Source organism: Phocoena sinus, chromosome 2, assembly GCF_008692025.1.
Source record: "Phocoena sinus isolate mPhoSin1 chromosome 2, mPhoSin1.pri, whole genome shotgun sequence".
Classification (NCBI taxonomy): Eukaryota; Metazoa; Chordata; class Mammalia; order Artiodactyla; family Phocoenidae; genus Phocoena; species Phocoena sinus.
In genome coordinates, this window is record NC_045764.1 from 8,519,761 (window position 1) to 8,537,687 (window position 17,927).

General features: G+C 45.2%; 1 protein-coding gene across 5 annotated transcripts in view; it reads left to right on the forward strand.

Moving 5' to 3' along the window:
• BEND7 (BEN domain containing 7) overlaps window positions 1–16,683 on the forward strand; it is a 77,814-nt gene extending 61,131 nt beyond the window's left edge. For 3 of the 5 annotated variants that reach the window (XM_032624220.1, XM_032624223.1, XM_032624224.1), the window contains 3 exons: window positions 2,244–2,363; window positions 10,779–10,832; window positions 14,346–16,683. In XM_032624220.1, the coding sequence (XP_032480111.1) occupies window positions 2,244–2,363; window positions 10,779–10,832; window positions 14,346–14,407 (236 nt within the window). In that variant the 3' untranslated portion in view covers window positions 14,408–16,683. Of the gene's footprint in view, window positions 1–2,243; window positions 2,364–10,778; window positions 10,833–12,518 lie in introns of all 5 variants that reach the window. The other 2 variants (XM_032624222.1, XM_032624221.1) reach the window with 2 other exon arrangements.
• Window positions 16,684–17,927: the final 1,244 nt, after the last annotated feature.

Below are 17,927 nucleotides of genomic sequence, written 5' to 3' on the forward strand. Positions count from 1 at the left end.
GGCCTGGCGTTTGGAGAGTGTCATCTGTGGCCACCCTCCCCACGCCCTTGATGACGGCCTCCAGGGATTCTTTTCTCACCGCTTTCCTGGCCCTTCGTCTGCACTTGGGGCTGTGGGTCCCACCACTTGCACCCGCACAAGACCACGCTTCTGGCTCCTTCCTGGACTCCCATGCCTCAACCTCCTTTCAGACCCGGGGGTCCTCTCTGTTCTGTGCTTGGCCAGTGCTCTGTTCACTCGAAAACTTCTCCCTGGTCACTGTTTTTTCTCTTGTCGTCTTAATGACCACATATATGTTTGTGCCCCTCGAACCTGCATCTTCCTCCAGAACCCCTTCCCTGAACCAAAGGCTTCTGTATTGAAATACCCGCCAGCTGTCCCCATGTGAGGACTCCGCAAACACCCCGAACTCAACGTGTCCCAAGCCACACCTGATGCATCTCGCAGCTCCCCTCACACACCTTCCTTCTGTATTCACCGGGTCATGGGATTCTCCAGCACTGCCAGTTCCTGATCTGTCCCCGTCACCCCTTCGACTTCGCTAGCGCTGGCCCCGATTCCCGCAATTGTGTCGATTCCTGAAAGGCATCCCGTGCTCCCACCCCCTCACGTCCACCCGCCCCTTGCTGCCCTGCATCTCTTCCTGCACAACTGGATTGTTGATGTTTGTACACTCGGCCCCTCGGATCCACAGGCTCTGCACCTGTAGGTATAACCAGCTGCCAATCAAAAGTATTTGGAAAAGAATTCCAGGAAGTTCCCAAAAGCGACACTTAAATTTGCCAAGTGCAGGCACCTACTGACATAGCATTGACGTGGTATTAGGTATAATAAGTCATCCAGAAATGATTCAAAGTATACAGGAGGATGTGCATAGGTTGTGCGCATATAATACACATTGTATATACGGAACTCGAGCATCCGTGGATTTTGGTACCATGGGGGTCCTGGAACCCATGCCCCACAGAGACCAGGGGACGACTGTTTATGACTTTTTTCCCTTCTTCCATATTACTGTTTCCTTAGGATAAATTTCTAGGGATAGGATTACCAGTCCCAAGGAAGAACAGTTTCATGTCTCATTATATAGAACCATCTTATTTCCCAAAAGGGTTTTGCCAATTTATGCCAACAGTCATATTTGAATGCGCCAGATTCACAGAATTTTATCAATCTTAAGTATTAGCTTAATTGTTTTTCTAATTTAGTAGGTATAAAGTGTTTTGCAACTTGGGGGCTTACAAATTATTTGAACATGTTTTGCTAAGTGTACTTTTTCCATTTATCGGTGGAGGCTTGAAGTTGCTCTTTCATTTGGGATGAGCTCTTCGTATCGTGGTAGATTTAGTGCAACTAGCTCTGCTCATTCAAATGAAATGTTTATTTTTTTATTCAATAGAAATGTTACAGCTTTGTGTAGTTGAATCTGTCAACATTTTCCTCTGTCCTTTCTTTTTAAAAGAAACCTTTAAAATGTTAAAATTATCAATGTTTTAAATACCAAGGAGGCAGTGCAACGTGACTGCATAGCAGGCCTTGACCTTGAGGGGAGCAGGTTGAAAAGTGCTCAGGAACGATGTATGAAGCAGAAATGGCAACCCCAGCGATGCGTGCACCATCACACGCTGTGCGGCTTTACTAAGATAACTGTCATGGCACGTGACTCCAGAGTTTCCTTTGTGCTTATTAGGGAGGTCTTTCCTAGGAGCTGCTAGTACAAGATGCAAGAGGTTGACTCAAAGTAGGATTGGAACTTTCACTAACACCCAACTGCACTGCCTCTATTTTGAGTGCCGATCGACTTAGCAGGAATCACCACGAGACCATCATCTTTTTGCGTAATTTTCCATTTGATTTTGAGTTAGCAGAAAAGTGAAATATGTCGATACACTTGCAGAATTCTGTCATGGGGCCAATGGACCCCTAGGAAGCATTTTCTCCTCTGCCCGTAAGACACATACACATGGACGTGGAGCAATTAGAAAGAGTAGTTTCCGTAGAACTACTTAATATCTGTAACCGGTTTCATTTGGAAGCACAGGACATGGTATGTAGGATGGGCCCTGCCAAGCTCCATCTTCACCAAAGGAATGCCATATGGATTTTGAGAATATCCACTGCAGAACTGACATCTTTTAGAAGTGCACTCTTTTTTTTTTTTTCTTTTTGGGGTTATGTTCCTTTTTCAGATCTGCATATTTTCTTTGTTAAAATATTTAACAATATTTCACATTTTCTTTCAGTCTTCACAGAAAAATACTGCACTGCTAATCACGTGGATAAACTTCCTGGCCCAAGAGACTGGGTTCAGATTCTACAGGATCAAATCAAACTGGCCAGAAGAAGGTTAAAAAGAGGCTCAGGTATGAACCAGCTGCAAGAAAAGCATTGCAGAAGTGCTTTATCGAATGTTTAGATGATACAAAGTACAATTCTTTGCTCTCGGATACTTCATTGTCTTTTGTCTTTTAAAGGAGAAGCTTTATATAATATGCTTTGGTTTTGTATCTTAAAATCTTAGTCAAATGATTTTGAAATTCACCTTAAGATTAAACAGTGAAAATTATGTCAGGCCATTTACTTTAAATAGTACAAATGAAAAAGATTGTTAATCTCACTGGTGGTCTTATGTATGAAATGAGGTCTCTCTTTTGTGATTTGTTTCTATCACCTATTGATTTTTATTTGTTTGGACCTCCATGACCTCATAAAAAGTACTAGTTGCTTAAGGTAAAAAAAAAAGAAGATTCTGTGGAAATATATTTAATTGCATGGAAAGGTGTCCTTACTGTACTAAGTGAATCAATTATAAATTAAAACACACACACACACACACAAATAATCATCTTACCAGAAACACCATGTAAAATAGAAAGAGATTTTTAAGTCAGATATTTACTTTCTTTTCTTTCAATCTGGGCTTGGTGGTTCTGGGATCATTCTTCCAGGCAAGGTGAACACCAGTTGAATTATGACTATTTAGAGATGGTCATTTGAAATCTCGTTCTCCCCAAAGTGACGGTGGGACAATTTACCAATGAAGAATCCTTTTGAGGTCAGTTTTCTGCCATTATGTAGGAATGATCATCCCTAGGAGGCCACAAGCCTCTAGATAGTATTTTTAAAAAACAAAACAAAAAACAACCGATCAAACCTCAGGCCCCCTGGCCTGCTAAGGGCCTTCTGTGCTTCTGTGGCTGTGGTGTGAGAGTTTGGGAGACAGGTTTTAGATGCTTGAATGTCACACTCTGGGGGTCCATAGAACAGCAGTACAAACTCGTGAGACTGTCTGTAACACAGCCTCTTACTTGAACTTTCACTCTGAGTAGAAGTAACCGTGACCAAGCCTGCAGAAGAGCCCAGCCACCAGCCCCGCGGAGGAGAGCTCGGGGCTCAGGCTGGGAGTGCCCTTGACTCAACAAGACACAGAGCACCGAGGGACCGAGTGGTTTTTCAGGGTGAAAAACCTTACAGTTCTATAAAAGTAGCTAGCAAGACGCTACACTATCCAGCTATAACTGGATGAGTTTTTTTTTTTTATTAAAAATCTTCCCTCCCTCCTTTTTTAACCTTTTGACTTCTTCTACACTTAACTGATGCTCTTTTTATAAAGAGCAATGGACTACTAAGATTTTTAATTGGTAACCAAATGGATTATTGCATTAGGTAACAAGTCACATCAGAGTCAGTAGATCTGGTTTCCAAGGCTCATGTCCGCTCTTCACCAGCTCTGGACCTTGGACAAGTCACTCCATACTTCTCATCTTGGGTCCCCATCATGAACTGGACATAGAGGTACAGCCTGCCTCAGAGCTGTCCTGAGGCTCCAGACGCGGGTTGTACATGAACGTCTTTATCAGTGAAGCTAGCGTACCTCTCGGAAGATGTCTTTGCGCGCAGCCATGCTTGGTGGCGTGGAGGTCACTGAGGCAGCCACACATCGTGTCCTCGGTCAGGGGACCGGCCAGCCTGCTGTGCTGGGGCAGCCGCTTTGCTCCTGTTGTCCCGGCATGATTATCAGTGATGCCCCTTTCACTCTCAAAGGGTTTCAGGCTTGGGCAGTAAATCATGTGCTTATCCTCCCCCTGGGTCTCCCAGCTTTCACTGCTGTCTTCTCCTGCACCCCCAAATCATCGCAAGTAAACACAGTGTGGTGCAGTGGAGAGAACAGGTCTGCTTTCTTGGCTCTGATCTGCCATTTACAATTTCCTGGGAACCTGGACTAATTACTCAACCTCTCTGAGCCTCGGTTTCTCCATTTATATAACGAGGCTGATCCCTACCCTCCGGGTGTTTTCAGAGTTAAAATCAGATAATGTAAGTATTGCCACCGATAGACAGCTGATACGTAATAATGCTCAAGAAATGCCCACGACCTTATCCTCCTTCCCTTTGCTAACCAAAAACAAAACAAGGCAGTTCCTTTCTCCTCTGACACTGTTGGTCAGATTCCTTCCAAAAGGGCCTGCATTCCCTGAGTCTGCCTCCCCACCCAGTTCACTTTAGAATCCGGGGCACTTTGCCCCTGACCTCACTCCTCTACGTATGTGAACCTTTGCTGCCTTTGCGTCCGGATCATCAGATTTCACTTGTTTATATTAACACTCAGACTTGACCTCCATATTGATTGTTACCCTTTCAAATCACATCCTTCTTGAAACTGTCTTCCTCCAGGCTCTGTAATTTCATTCTTTGTTTCTCCTCCAATTTCCCTGTCAGTGCCTTGGGTCTCCTTCCCCACCTCTTTCTCCTCTGCCTGTCTCCTAAACCCGGGTCCTGGTTTCCATCTTTGGTGCTTCTTCTCGTTCTCGTTGTGCGTCCTCCCATGTGACTTGCACTGTCCCATCATCGGGGGCTCCCCAGTGTGCAGCTCCAGGCTCAGCCACGTCCTGGGACCCGAGCCTCCACTCCCTGAGCCTCTGCTAATGAGGTCCGGTCATGCCCCGCCCCAGATTAAATACTTCTGGCTTCCTGTCCGCCCAGATAAAAACCCTTCTACATACCCCCCAGCACAGCACGCATGGTCCTTCACCTCCTGCCATCGCCTGGTGCGCCCCTGGGCCACACCAGACCCTGCCCCACCCCACCCCATCTGAAATCGGCGGGCCTCCCACACCCAGGCTTCCCCTCCGCCTGGAAGCACGCAGCATCTCAGAGGCTACTTTCTCCTGGAGGCTTCACAGGCGGCCTTGGCACTTTGATCTTCTGCCACCTGAATAGTGACAGGGACACACCCGTTTCCTCCACGAGATCCTCAGGAGCAGAGGCTGCATGTTTCTGTCCTAAGCATTGAGAACACTGTGTGATACAGTGTGGACACGCCAGGATATTTGTTGAATGGACCAGCGAATGGGAATGAAGGGACAGCTGTCCACAGCAAAAAGGTCTCAGCTCATCGCGGTCACGTGAGATCCTGGAGAATATTCCAGCAGTTTCTGACTGGAGGTTCAGAGGCTTCCTCATCCCCCATCCCCAGAACCCGTGGGGTGGCCACGTGCTGGGTACGCCACTCGCCTGGCCATCCCTGGGTGCCCCGTCCTTCGCCCTCAGGCCCTTTCTCTCACTTCTCTGTCCCCGTCCTCTGAGGCCTCTTCACTCCTGATCGCCTCTTCTCCCAGCTCCCCCAAAGGTTCAGAGTCTCGGGTCAAGGCACCCAGACCTCACTCTGGGTGGCTTCACTGAGAAACACCTGGAAAGATCACCCTCCTGCTGGCGGCTCTCTTATCTCTTCTTAGGCTAAAGGTCCCCTGCCTCTGCCTGGAGACACCTCACAAAGGCCCCTTTGTGACTCTGCCCCCTTAGATTTCAGGCTCCGGGGAAAGCACTTTTTGCGATTGACAGGTGTTATAAAAGACAGCACCCCGCGAGTAACCCCTCATTAAGCAAGCACTGGTGTCCTGCTGGGTGCGTGTCTCCTCAGCTTTACTTTCAAGTATAAGCTGAGCGGTGTCCTTGCTAGTTAAGTATTAAGTTGGCCTTATGTTGCCTAGGTTCTGCGTTAGCAACCCTGACGGTTTTGAGTATGTGAGGACTTGGACCTACCTGTTGCTTTTCAGAGCAAGTTGTCAAACCCAAAAAACAAAGACACTAAGTACAGCATCAGAGAGATCTAAGATTTGTCATAGTGAAGAGACTGAAACGTAATACTCAGTCCAAAGGAAAGGCAAAGGGTCAGAGTGGCCAGGATCCATCCACCAGCTGCCCTGTGGTCCCCGCGCCTTGGCCCCAGCTGTGCCACCAGCTTCTAGCAAACCTGCACTTGCTTCCTCTACCTAGGACCTCTTCCTGCAACACAGGGGGTGGCGGCAGGACGTGGGAAATGCTTGGAGCTCCTTGGGAGCTTGAGGGAAAAGGACGGTATAAATTCAGGATCCGGATGTTACTGATTGAGGGGCTTTAGAGACAACCCAGAGGAAGCGGGAAGAGGGCTTGGTGTCCCAGAACCTGTGCCTCTAGCTGAGGAGGGTGAATAACAGTCTCTAAAGGAGCTGAAAAGTTTCCATTTGAAGAGTCACCTTTTTTTTTTTTTTTTTTTGCGGTACGCGGGCCTCTCACTGTTGTGGCCTCTCCCGTTGCGGAGCACAGGCTCCGGACGCGCAGGCTCAGCGGCCATGGCTCACGGGCCCAGCCGCTCCGCGGCACGTGGGATCCTCCCGGACCGGGACACGAACCCGCGTCCCCTGCATCGGCAGGCGGACTCTCAACCACCGCGCCACCGGGGAAGCCCTGAAGAGTCACCTTTGAAGGTGGAAGACACTCACGTAGGGAGCGGAGCGTTGGGTGTATACTGAGTATATCGGAGAAGACTGTTCTCAGAGACAGGAGCAGCTCTGCCGCCAGAGGCCACGTGACTAGAAGAGCAAGTTCTGTTGCAATGTTGTTCCCCTCCTGTATGTATTTTATACATAAACACACTTTTTTTTCTGTTGTCAGATGCTGAGGCCAGTTATTATCATACGTTCTGGTCTCCACTCCCTTCCCCACAGCATACACATGCACACAGTGGGGACCTTCCTCCACGTTCCTGTCTCTTTCCCCCAAATCGACTGGCCAGGGAGCACGTTTCTTAACCATCTCAGGGTTTGGAGTAGTAATTCATGTGCCTGTTGGTACAGAGTGGGCTGCAGTCTCCCCCCTGCCTCCTGTGGAGCGTCTCACCCGCTCAGATGATCGTGTACCCGGTTCTGGAGTCGTCATCTCAGTTGTTTAAGGATGCTTCCACTCTGACACTGGGTTTAGATTCTCTGCCTAGAGAGTTGTGGTTGGCACCTTGGCAGGTTTCCCCAGCCTGTCTAGCAGGTTCCATTAGCGTCTGAGAAGGGGAGGGTGGCTGAAGGACAAAGCTAACCCTGACACACAGACCATACAGGAGCAAGATGACAGCACACCCACAGTGACCTGCCAAATAGGCTTTGTCTCCCAATTTTGTCAAATCCTGTCCCACCCCTTTCTCCCCAAGCGGCACAGAAGTGGGATCCCAGCAAACCGGAACTGGAGCCGCACGCGTCACTGTCGTCACGTGGATGAGAACTGAGGGGCCAGGGTCAGCGCTATTGCTTGCTCTTTTTTTGTCTCCTTTTCAGTCTAAATGACAAATACGGCGTCTCATGGATAGTCCACAGCATCGGTCTTATTTATCATATCTGGCTCACTTCCTGGAATAAGGTACAGACTCTACCTGGGCAAGTAATCAATTCGCTGCTAAAGGCAGCCGGCGAAGCCTCCAGAAAAAGGAAGTGCCCATCACAGATCTGAAAGGTTGTTCTGCGAATCCAAATAGAAATTCATTTGGGGCTCTCATCACATGTAATACACTTTTTTTCGATAACTGGAATGATTCCTTTTCTGGTGTGGATTTTTATCATTTTCATTAGATTATTTCCTCAGTGCAAAAATCGCAATTTTTAAATTTGTGTTGGATCTAAGAGTAAAGCTGTCGCTGCTATTAAAATTTTATTGGACTTGCTTAATCTTTCCCAAATTTCACAACTTGCCTGTCACCAGAGGAGAAAGTTTGTGAGCTTGTTGTTACAGACAGATGTTAGAATCACATTTAAGTTAACAGTCATGTTCTTAATCCACAACACTTGGCCCTGTTTGTGCAGCGGGCAGCAACTCATTTATACACAATCCTTTACAGATTTGGGGTTGTGTATGTTTGGTTCTTAGTGAAGCACATAATTGCACAGGCCTGTTTTTTTTTTAAAGTGAGGAGAGCTGAATTACAAAGGGAAGATCAGCTTACACCCAGAACTGATTTTTGTCATCACTAAATGAAAAGCTGCTTTTCATGGAAGGTAGAGAAAGTTACTAAAGTGTCAAATGAACTAAAACTTGAAGTTTTACAATTGCAGCTCATAGGGATGCCTGTGATTTATATTTGGACTATACGTAGCGAGCGAAGAGGTCAAGCCCGGGCATTAACCTGAGTCAAACCCTTGGTACGTCTTAACGTCTGTTTGTCTCCGTTGCCTCATTTCTTAAAATGGGCATAAGATAGACCTGTCTTGTAGGGGTTGCCAAGGGTTAGCTGACACAATGCATATAATAACTGCTCAGGAGGTGGTATTCAGTAAATGGTGATGCCTATCATAGCTATTATTATTATTATTATTACTGAAGAATCTTTTAAATCTTCTGGTTCCTTTAGCCAAGATGCCTAGTCCAACTTTTTTTTCTCCAATTAATCACATCTTGGGATTGATGATAAATCCCGTATTGCATGTCCTGTGCGTAACTGTTCTAAAGAATCTTATTTTATGTACTATATGTATTAGAAGAGTGTACACTGCCATGTGATATAAAAAAGAAAAATCGTCGGAAATAATGCAGCCAGCTACCTAAGTGTTATACCAACTAAAACAATAAATGAACCTTGAACAGTGAAAATAAATAAATCAATCCCAATGAAAGAACTACGGTGTACTTCATCTTCCTATTCAAGTTCACTTAAGCCAATCAGAAGAGAATAATATCTTCTAAATATAAAAATAACATGTTTGTTATTTTTTAAATATATAAGAAAAATTTAAAAACTCAAAGAACAAAATTTTAAATACCCATAAGCTTTTCATCCAGAGAGAAACACTTAACATTTTAGTATGTCCTGTGTTTTGTCTATAAACCTATTTATAGAATTCTAATCTTACCATTTATCCCATCACTTGACTGGAATGCTTTATGCAGTATTAAACATTCATCTACAACATAATTTTTAGTGGTTGCTGCTCTTTTTTTTTGAATTTTATTTTTTTTTATACAGCAGGTTCTAATTATCTATTTTATACATACTAGTGTATATATGTCAATCCCAATCTCCCAATTCGTACCGTTTGTTCTCTACATCTGTGTCTCTATTTCTGCCTTGCAAACCGATTCATCTGTACAATTTTTCTAGATCCCACCTATATGCGTTATTTGTTTTTCTCTTTCTGACTTACTTCACTCTGTATGACAGTCTCTAGGTCCATCCACGTCTCTACAAATGACCCAATTCATTCCTTTTTATGGCTGAGTAATATTCCATTGTATATATGTGCCACATCTTTTTTATCCATTCGTCTGTCCATGGGCATTTAGGTTGCTTCCATGACCTGGCTATTGTAAATAGTGCTGCAGTGAACATTGGGGTGCATGTGTCTTTTTGAATTATGGTTTTCTCAGGGTGTGTGCCCAGGAGTGGGATTGCTGGATTATGGCTGCTGCTTCTCTCCAGCCAAAACTTGGCTTGACTACTCTGTCTCGGTGTTTTTGTGGTGGATTTAGCAGGTGAGGGTCTTTCACCGCGGCCGTCGTGTGGCAGTCTGAGGGCAGGATGGTGGAGGGGTGAACCAAGGGAAATCTCTGAACGTCTCCATCCACCTCTGAACCCTGATTGCGTTTAAAGCCATGGCAGTCAATACAAGAACACACCATTGCTTCCCAGCAACTCAGCATTACAACGTGTTACACGGGGCAGCCCTCACCTGACTGGCCTCACGGACACATGTGCAGGAAACTTCCAAGGGGGCGGCAGCCCTGGGACAGAGGGAGCAGGGCCAGAATTATCCCAGCAGCCGTGGAATGTTCTGGCCTGTCCACAGCACGCTGGGGAAACTGACAAGCCCAACACTTATCAGGAAACGTACGGGCACCTTCTTTTTTGTACTTGCTGGAAGGTTTTCTGTGACGGAAGGATCTACCTTTGGAAAACTCTTCAGGAGATTGAAATATATCAGAGATGAGCAGAGTTTTGCATTTTAAAGCACAGAAGGGACAAATCATTTGAAGAAATGCTTACTCCTTCTGAGTTTATTCATGACTAAATTAATGCCGATTTTAGACTGAATTTCCAGTCATCTCCGAAGAAAGGTTCGTTCCCAAGCTGTCCTAAGCCTGCCCCACTAGAATGGTTCTGAGGATGACAAGTACAATTCTACCATAGGAATTCACTGACCTCCATGCCTTCGACGATCCTATTTAAACAATTCACGCCAGATTCTGGGTGGATACTTAAGCCTATATAAATAAGCGAAAATGAACTGAAATCATCAATGACTGATAGAATGAGGTTCCTAAGATATAAAACATTTTAATAGAGGAAAATGGATTTTATATCATTTTAAACATATTGAAATCATGGTACTAAAATCTCTAATGTGAACTGGCTGAAGCTGAGAAAGGAAAAGAAAGGTGAAAACTATTATGTACGCTGGAGTTTTTAAATGGTATTACCTTATTCAGCAGAATGAATGAGCTCGCTGAAACTAATGACATTTGTGTTTCATGTTTGTAACCAGCAGAGGCAGCTGACGGTGATGAACGGCTGGACTGCGTTTCTCTACCCCCAACAGGTAAAACACATTTCCATTTTCATCACCTGCTGGAAAATACAGCCTGTGAGAATATTTGCATTGAAAATGTTTTTAACATCAGATGCTTGAGCAAACGGCTTCTGTAAGAGGCCCAGCCCCTAGTAATCAGAGGAGCTCAATGCCCTGCATTCAGAGAGATTTTGCACATTGAATATGAAAAGCTAGTTTTCTCACATTCCGTTTCATCTGCCTGATAACCTCAGAACAGCAAGTCCTAAGAACGTAGTGTCACAACGTTTTGCCTCCCCAAGCCCTGGGACATTCAAAAAAATATTTTAACATGAAATGACATTCCTGTTTAGATCAGGGATCATCCATTTTACGATGAAATTCACATGCGCTCTGGCCTCACTCGCCTCCCTCGCAAAAACCTTTGAGAGGCAGTGTCATTGCGCTTCCTATAATGGGCACTCGATGAACACTGTGTTTTAAGTGACGGATTGAATGTGCCCGACCCATCTAGCCTGGGTGGCACGTTCCTAACGCTGTAACCCGATCGGCTGAATACACCGTCTCACTGCCACACCTGCTGCAGGGTTAAGCCATAGACTTAATTCCGACTTCTTATTTGACTCTCAAGTAATCCTTCCGAACCCGGGCTCCTCCCTCTGCGTCGGTTCTCACCCGAGAGCCTGAGGGACAGGTGTCTGATCAGTGAGCCGTGTGACAAAGAGCTTATCCCCTCAGTTGGTCTCAAGACTCTTCATTCACTTCCCTCAAAATACCTGAAGGTTCTCTAACAACCAAACCCAGACACACCGCCCCCCCCCAAAAAAAAAAAACCCTGTAAATGAAAAAGCTCAACTCAGTGTTTTCTCTCCATTTGGGGTGGTAAGTTTTAAGTTAGATCCAGCAAGTATGAGAGGAGTCGTTAGTCTGTGTAGGAACTCGGCGAGGCCCGTGTTCACAGACAGCACTTACCCTGAGTTCACGGTATAGCAGAAATGTATGTTAGCGAACTTCAGAGCAGCCAGAAAACTCGGACACGCAAATGATACGGTGCTTTCTCTGTCACTGAGTAGCTAAGCAACAGATCGATGGACAAATAATGAAATGACTTCAGAGGGTAAGAGCAACCGGCTTCTATCACGTTCTCACTGTATGTAGTCATTATAGAAATTACAGAAAGGGGAGTTCTTGTTTGGCGATGTTTCCACACTTATGAATCAAGAGAACTGAAAGGCATGATCTCTATTGTTCCTTCCCAACCTGTGCTCCTCTGAGTATCAGGACAACTCCTGTCAGCCTTGTTCTGACCACCCACTCCAGGTAGAGGCATGAAGCACTGCTACTAATGATGAAACGGTGCCCTTTCAGGAGGCCCTCTGGAGGAACACCTTGCTGTTCTAGTTGTACTTTCCAGGGTTCATCCCCCATCAGCCCCCATGACCCCAGGACATTTGCACTGCCCGTCCTGGCCACCATCTGACACAGTGGGCTTTTAAGAAGTATTATTATTGGAAAACCATTCCCTTGAAATAATACCTTTGCATTTTCCTGTCTGAAGATGGAGGCAGAGAGATGTTTCAGATGAGAAAATTGAAATACAGGATGGTAGAACCACCTCATGGAACTGAAAAGAATTTCAAGGAATCTGAGAAAGAAGGCATGTTAGAGATCATCTAGTCCCATCCCTTCTTTTTATCCAGTCCTTTTATTTTACAGGTAAAAAAGCCTGAGGCCCAAAAACACTAAATGACTTTCTCAAGGTCTCACAGCTGGTTGGTGGCCTGGCCGGAGCCTAGGCCTCTCAACTCCCAGCCAATCCACCGCGTAGCTTTCTTACACCTTCTCTGCATGTTTCCTAAAGATCCTAAGAGGTGATGGATGTACTAATCCCTTTAGGATTCCATCTCAGTGTCACCCCGTCTTCACAGTTAGAGTGTCTGTCGTAAGTCAGCCTGAAGTCCGCTGCAGCTTCAGCTCTCAGGTTCTTCCCGAGACCCTACCCAAGGCTGTGAGGCCCTAAGGAGGACAATAGTAGGACCCCTCCTGCAGGTTTTGTCACTAGACTCCTGATAGATATTTGATACAAATCACTAAAGAGCATGATAAATAATACCACTTATCACCTCGAAAATGGGAAGAGACGTCACGGATTGGTGCCCAAATTTTGCAGTAATGGAATTAAACAATCTTGATTAGACTGGCATGTCTCTGGAGTGCCTCTCACATAAAATCCCAGTCTGGGGCGTCTCTGAACACAGCACCACGACTTAGTCCTCCCCCCTTTTCCGTGTCTCCTTAATGAGACCGTCCGAGGGATGAGCTCCACCTTTCTCGTCCATGCAGCTTCCTCCCTGGATTGGAGACTCACTGGCCAGACCTTCCTCATCTGGTCTGTCTGAGCTGGCAACAGCTGGTCCCTTTTAAAGATTTAACAGTGCCTTTATTACCTTATTAAGGTCTTTTTTCTCCTTCCAGATTCATGCGTGTTGGGAAGGGGTGGGACGGGGGAATAGATCCCCAAGTGTTTCGATGAACCAGAACCGACCAGGCCATGGTTACAGTCAGGCGTCAGATGACATTTATCTCAGTCCGTTAACACTTAAGCAAACTTCTGTTTGTCTAGCTTTAAAAAAAAATGGATACAGATTTTTCTAGTGGAAAAACATTTTCTTCATTTCTTTTCCCTCAACCCTGTCAGTAAGCGTTTTTGAGCGATGCCCCGAGTCAGCACTGAGTTAGGTTCTGGAGAACAAATCCCACCCTCAGGCCAGAGGCAGAGGCTACTACAGCCCAGGGGTGGAGACAGAGCTCTGATAAAGGAGAAAAACCACCATAAGGGAACAATTTCGGGGGGGAAAGAGTACAGAGAATAAAATCAAAACAGTACTGAAATTTAAAGGAGGCTTCTGGATTTGAAATAGAACACGGCAGAGCGCACCTAGGCTTAGCATTTTTTGCTCATAAATTGGCATTCTTTTGCACACATTTTAGAAATTAATACAGAAAAGTGTAAGGAAGAAAATGTAAATTACTTTTACCACCCAGAGACAACCATTATTGTTGGGTGTTTTTTCCCAGACTTTTCTCTCTATTTTTAAAATTTATATAATGGAGGTCAAATCCATCCAATTTTGTTTCCTAAAGTTTTGTTTTACCACCTAACAAGCGTTTCCCATTTTATTACAAATCTCCATGCACATTATTTTAATAGCTGCATTATATTCCATCTTACAGGCCATATCGTATTTTATTTAGCCATTTTCTACTCCTGGATGATAGATATGAACATACTCTAATAGGAACCCACATTCATGGGTTTTCCTGTAAAAATCATCATTACAGATTTCTAATGGCTAAAATTACTCATTCGCCACACCTAAAGCCTTGGCTAAAAAAATACTAATTTAAAAAAAAAAAATACTAATTTAGAGGTGAAACACAGACACCTTACCAACGAGGTCCTGCGTCTGGCCGTGTCATAGAAAAGCGTACAACTCTTCCTTAGAGAAGTGGCCCCCCTTCACTTTCTTGTCTCTGTTGTAGGTCATATATTTGACACCAGGAGAGAAAACACGGAAGACACAGAGACAGCTTTCACTGCCTAGACTTCCCTTTAGCGACACTTCTTAGCGCACGCATCTCCTCCATTGGAATTTCCTCAAAGATCCACTAGCATTTCAGGTTACTGCAAAGTGTGGGCGTTCTGTGAAGCCGACCCGTCACGTTTGAATAGTTTTCATATTCTTTCTTTGTAATGTGTGATAATCAAGCCTCCAATTTGGTCTAAGATTTTTAAAAATCATCTTTAGAGTTGAATTCTCAGCCTTTAAATGTCCAGCATATCACTGGGTTGATTCAATGTCCATGAAAAAGAAGCAGTTTTATTTTCCCTGTTTTTTTTTTTTTTTTTCAGTGTGAATATGGTATAGAGTTTTGAAGCGTATTTATTTTCATGTAAATTGCTTAGTTGAGGTATAGAGGAGAATGGCTCTTTCCGGACCAAGGAAGCAGTGTTGAAGGCCAAACTTAATTAGAATCTTCGACAGCTTAGAAGATGGAAAAGTTGTTTTGGGAGACAGGACAGCTCTGATCTATTAGATGAAATCATTTGTGGCATCATTTTCTCCCCAGAATAATCATTTGTCACTGATAAGTGCAAACGATACGTAAATTCTTAGGAAAGAAAAATCTTTCACGTAGGCTGTGTCAACACAGTGACAAAATAACTAATTAAAAGGTGAGAAGCTCAAAGTAACCAGCTATCCACATGACACCTGACAACTATTTTAACAGATGGTTTTAGCTGAGTGGTCCAGGGTTGTGGCATCTGGCCACAAATGTACTTGATCTTATATACTTCACGTGGCTCTGGTGCACTTGCCCCCCCCCCCCACCGCTTGATATAAAACCAACACGTGAAAATGTGGATTCATTTTAAAGAAATATTTGGGGCATGTGGGTATTTGTTTCACAGAGATATTTGCCTCCAGATTCCTTTCTCTAGTAAGGTGGTGAATTTAAAATACCTGTTTATTTGGAGGCATTGCATTTACACTTCATTTATTGTATAAAGCAAATTACCGTGAAGTTTTGGCACTTGACCCAAAGGCCAAAAGTTGGCTTGAAAGAACTTTGGACAGTAGAAACACCAGACCCCCGGGGCGTGGGGAGGGGAAACGCTGTGCTACCATTTAACACACGTCCCTGGCACTTATTTTATCAAATCGGAGAGTGTAAGAGCTCAGAGTTACCGTTAGTCCCACTCCCTCGGTTTGTGGTGAGGCAGCTAAGGAGGAATGAGGATCACGGATGCCCAGCGCCAGGCAACAAGCCATCAATGGGCTAGCCAAGCCGGGAACCTCAGTTCCTGACTACCCCATCCCAGGTACCTGTACCATCACGTCACTCGGGGCAGCTAACCCTGGGCTAGGAGGGGAGCTCTAGGGGGAGGCAGTACCCACTAAAGACCAGCTAATCAACCCAAGACCATAGGAGGCATTCCTGTGATGTGACAAAGCTGGTCTAGGCGTGGCTTATGGAATCAATCCACCTGCTAGACAGCTACATCTCATACACGTGTGTCTTTTATCTTCTTTTCGGAGCCTCAAGGAAGGGTCAGATCAATGGTTTCCATCACAGGTTTAGCTAGCCTTTTCGATTTCAGGCCAGTTAGTAACCCCTTCCCTGACACCAGCCTCTCTGTTCATCAAGGAGTCTAATGAAGTATTGTGAACCCAGGCTTTTGTTTTTCTGCAAGATATGTTGTAAAAGTTGTCTTCTGCCTCTCAGAAGGAAGCCTTTCTCAAGGGAATTGAAAAGATTAATTAGTGACCTTTCAACTCTGTTACAGTAAGATGAATACATTGTGAATAAAAGTAGAAACATTTACCTTACAGCTGTGGAATCTGTTAAATATACACCATGAACCTTCAAAGCATTTCCTGCCAAGACTGGGCGAGAGCTTGAATTTTTCACTACTTGAGGGGTGGGTGGGGATTGTTCGGCTCTCAGATATGTGCAATGGATTCACAGATTGGAAATACACGGCATGAAACTGCAACCGTAAAATCATATTTTATAAATTAAAACTGTGTTTACTTAACTGCAACTACTGTTCAGACTTCAGAAATCCTTTTTATAGGTTTTCTTAGCAAAAAAACAAAAAGAATTATTCCATACCTATGGATAAGGTCTCAATCTTCTGTATGTATGTTTTATTAATATGTAAATATTTAGATTTTTTTGAGATTACTATGTTCTTTAAAAAAAATTCAACACAAGGCTAGTTGTGAAAATGGTGTATAACACGTGTTGTGATATCAATTCCCAAGATGCCCTTTATGTCTGTTCTGGAAGAATACAATAAATTACTTTAATTGAACGCGCCTGTCTCCTGCCTGTGTGCCAGCCCTCCTGCCTTTATGAAGTGGATACAATGCTAGCCATTAATTAAAAGGTATTTATTGGTACTCTGGTGATCTTATGCAGAAAGTTTTCTCTCCGTATGAAGTTAATTTTTAAAAATAAACGAACGAACCAGATTGCCACCAGAAAGAGTGTCTTGGAATGGCTCCACCTGGAAGTTAGATCAGTGGCAGGTCCCACAGTAACACTTGAGCAGTAAGTAGTGATATGCTTGAAGCCTAATTTTAACTGAATTAGGTAGCTTCATAAGCTTCACTTAAAAGGCTAAGCCCTGCTTCTATGGAAACACATCAGAAGGACAAATCAGTCTTCTCTAACGCAAAGTGGCTGTTCAAACCTAATTGCTTTATTCTCCTCTATGAACACAGGGGGGCGCTACTCCTCGTGGGGACTTGCCCCCTCCTGCCTCCAAAGGCATCCCGGGCTGGCCGGCCAGCTCTGTAGGGGCTTTGGCTCGGGGTCTGGGTCTTGGGCCCTCCCTTTGTGGAGGCATTGGCGCTGAGCTAGTCTACAGCTGGGAGGAGTGCAGTAGTCGCGGGTGAGAAAGCAGCCGGACTGCAGAAGAGAAGGTGACAGGGTGAACTGCTTGCAAAGAGAGAAAATCTAAAGTACTGCCAGCTAGAGTCTTCCACACACGCGCAGCCCTTGGAAGCTGGGGGCCTGGCACCAGCCTGCCCCTCCTGCTGCAATCTCCCCAGGGCTTGGTGCGGCCCTTGGTGCGGGGAAATTATTTGTATTATTGCCACATCCCATGATTTGGCCCCAGGCCCCCGGGATGCCCTTGCACCCACTCGCTGGCAAGGATCTGTGCCTCGTATGTCGCCTGGCTAACACCCTGAAGGGCTTTTCTCATCCAGTGGGAGGGGACCCAGTCTTACCCCCAGAATGGGCACCATTTGCATCCTCGTAGAATAAGAGCTCACACACCTGCCTCAGTTGTTTCCCCTCCTACAGGCCCAGCCTTAAAACCAAGTGACAGGGGGATGGCGGCTGACTCATTTCCCAGCTGCACCCCGAGTCCAGCTCAAGCATTTACCGAACACCCACTGTCGGTAGATGCTGTGTTGGTTTAGCACAGCCGGGGTTGCGATGCAAGGGACGAGGGCTGACGCTGGGGAGGTCTGTCGGCCTGGTGCCATCCACGCCAGGACTTATGGACCATCCCGAGAAGCTGGGAACGCGTAGGGGCCGCTGAAGCAT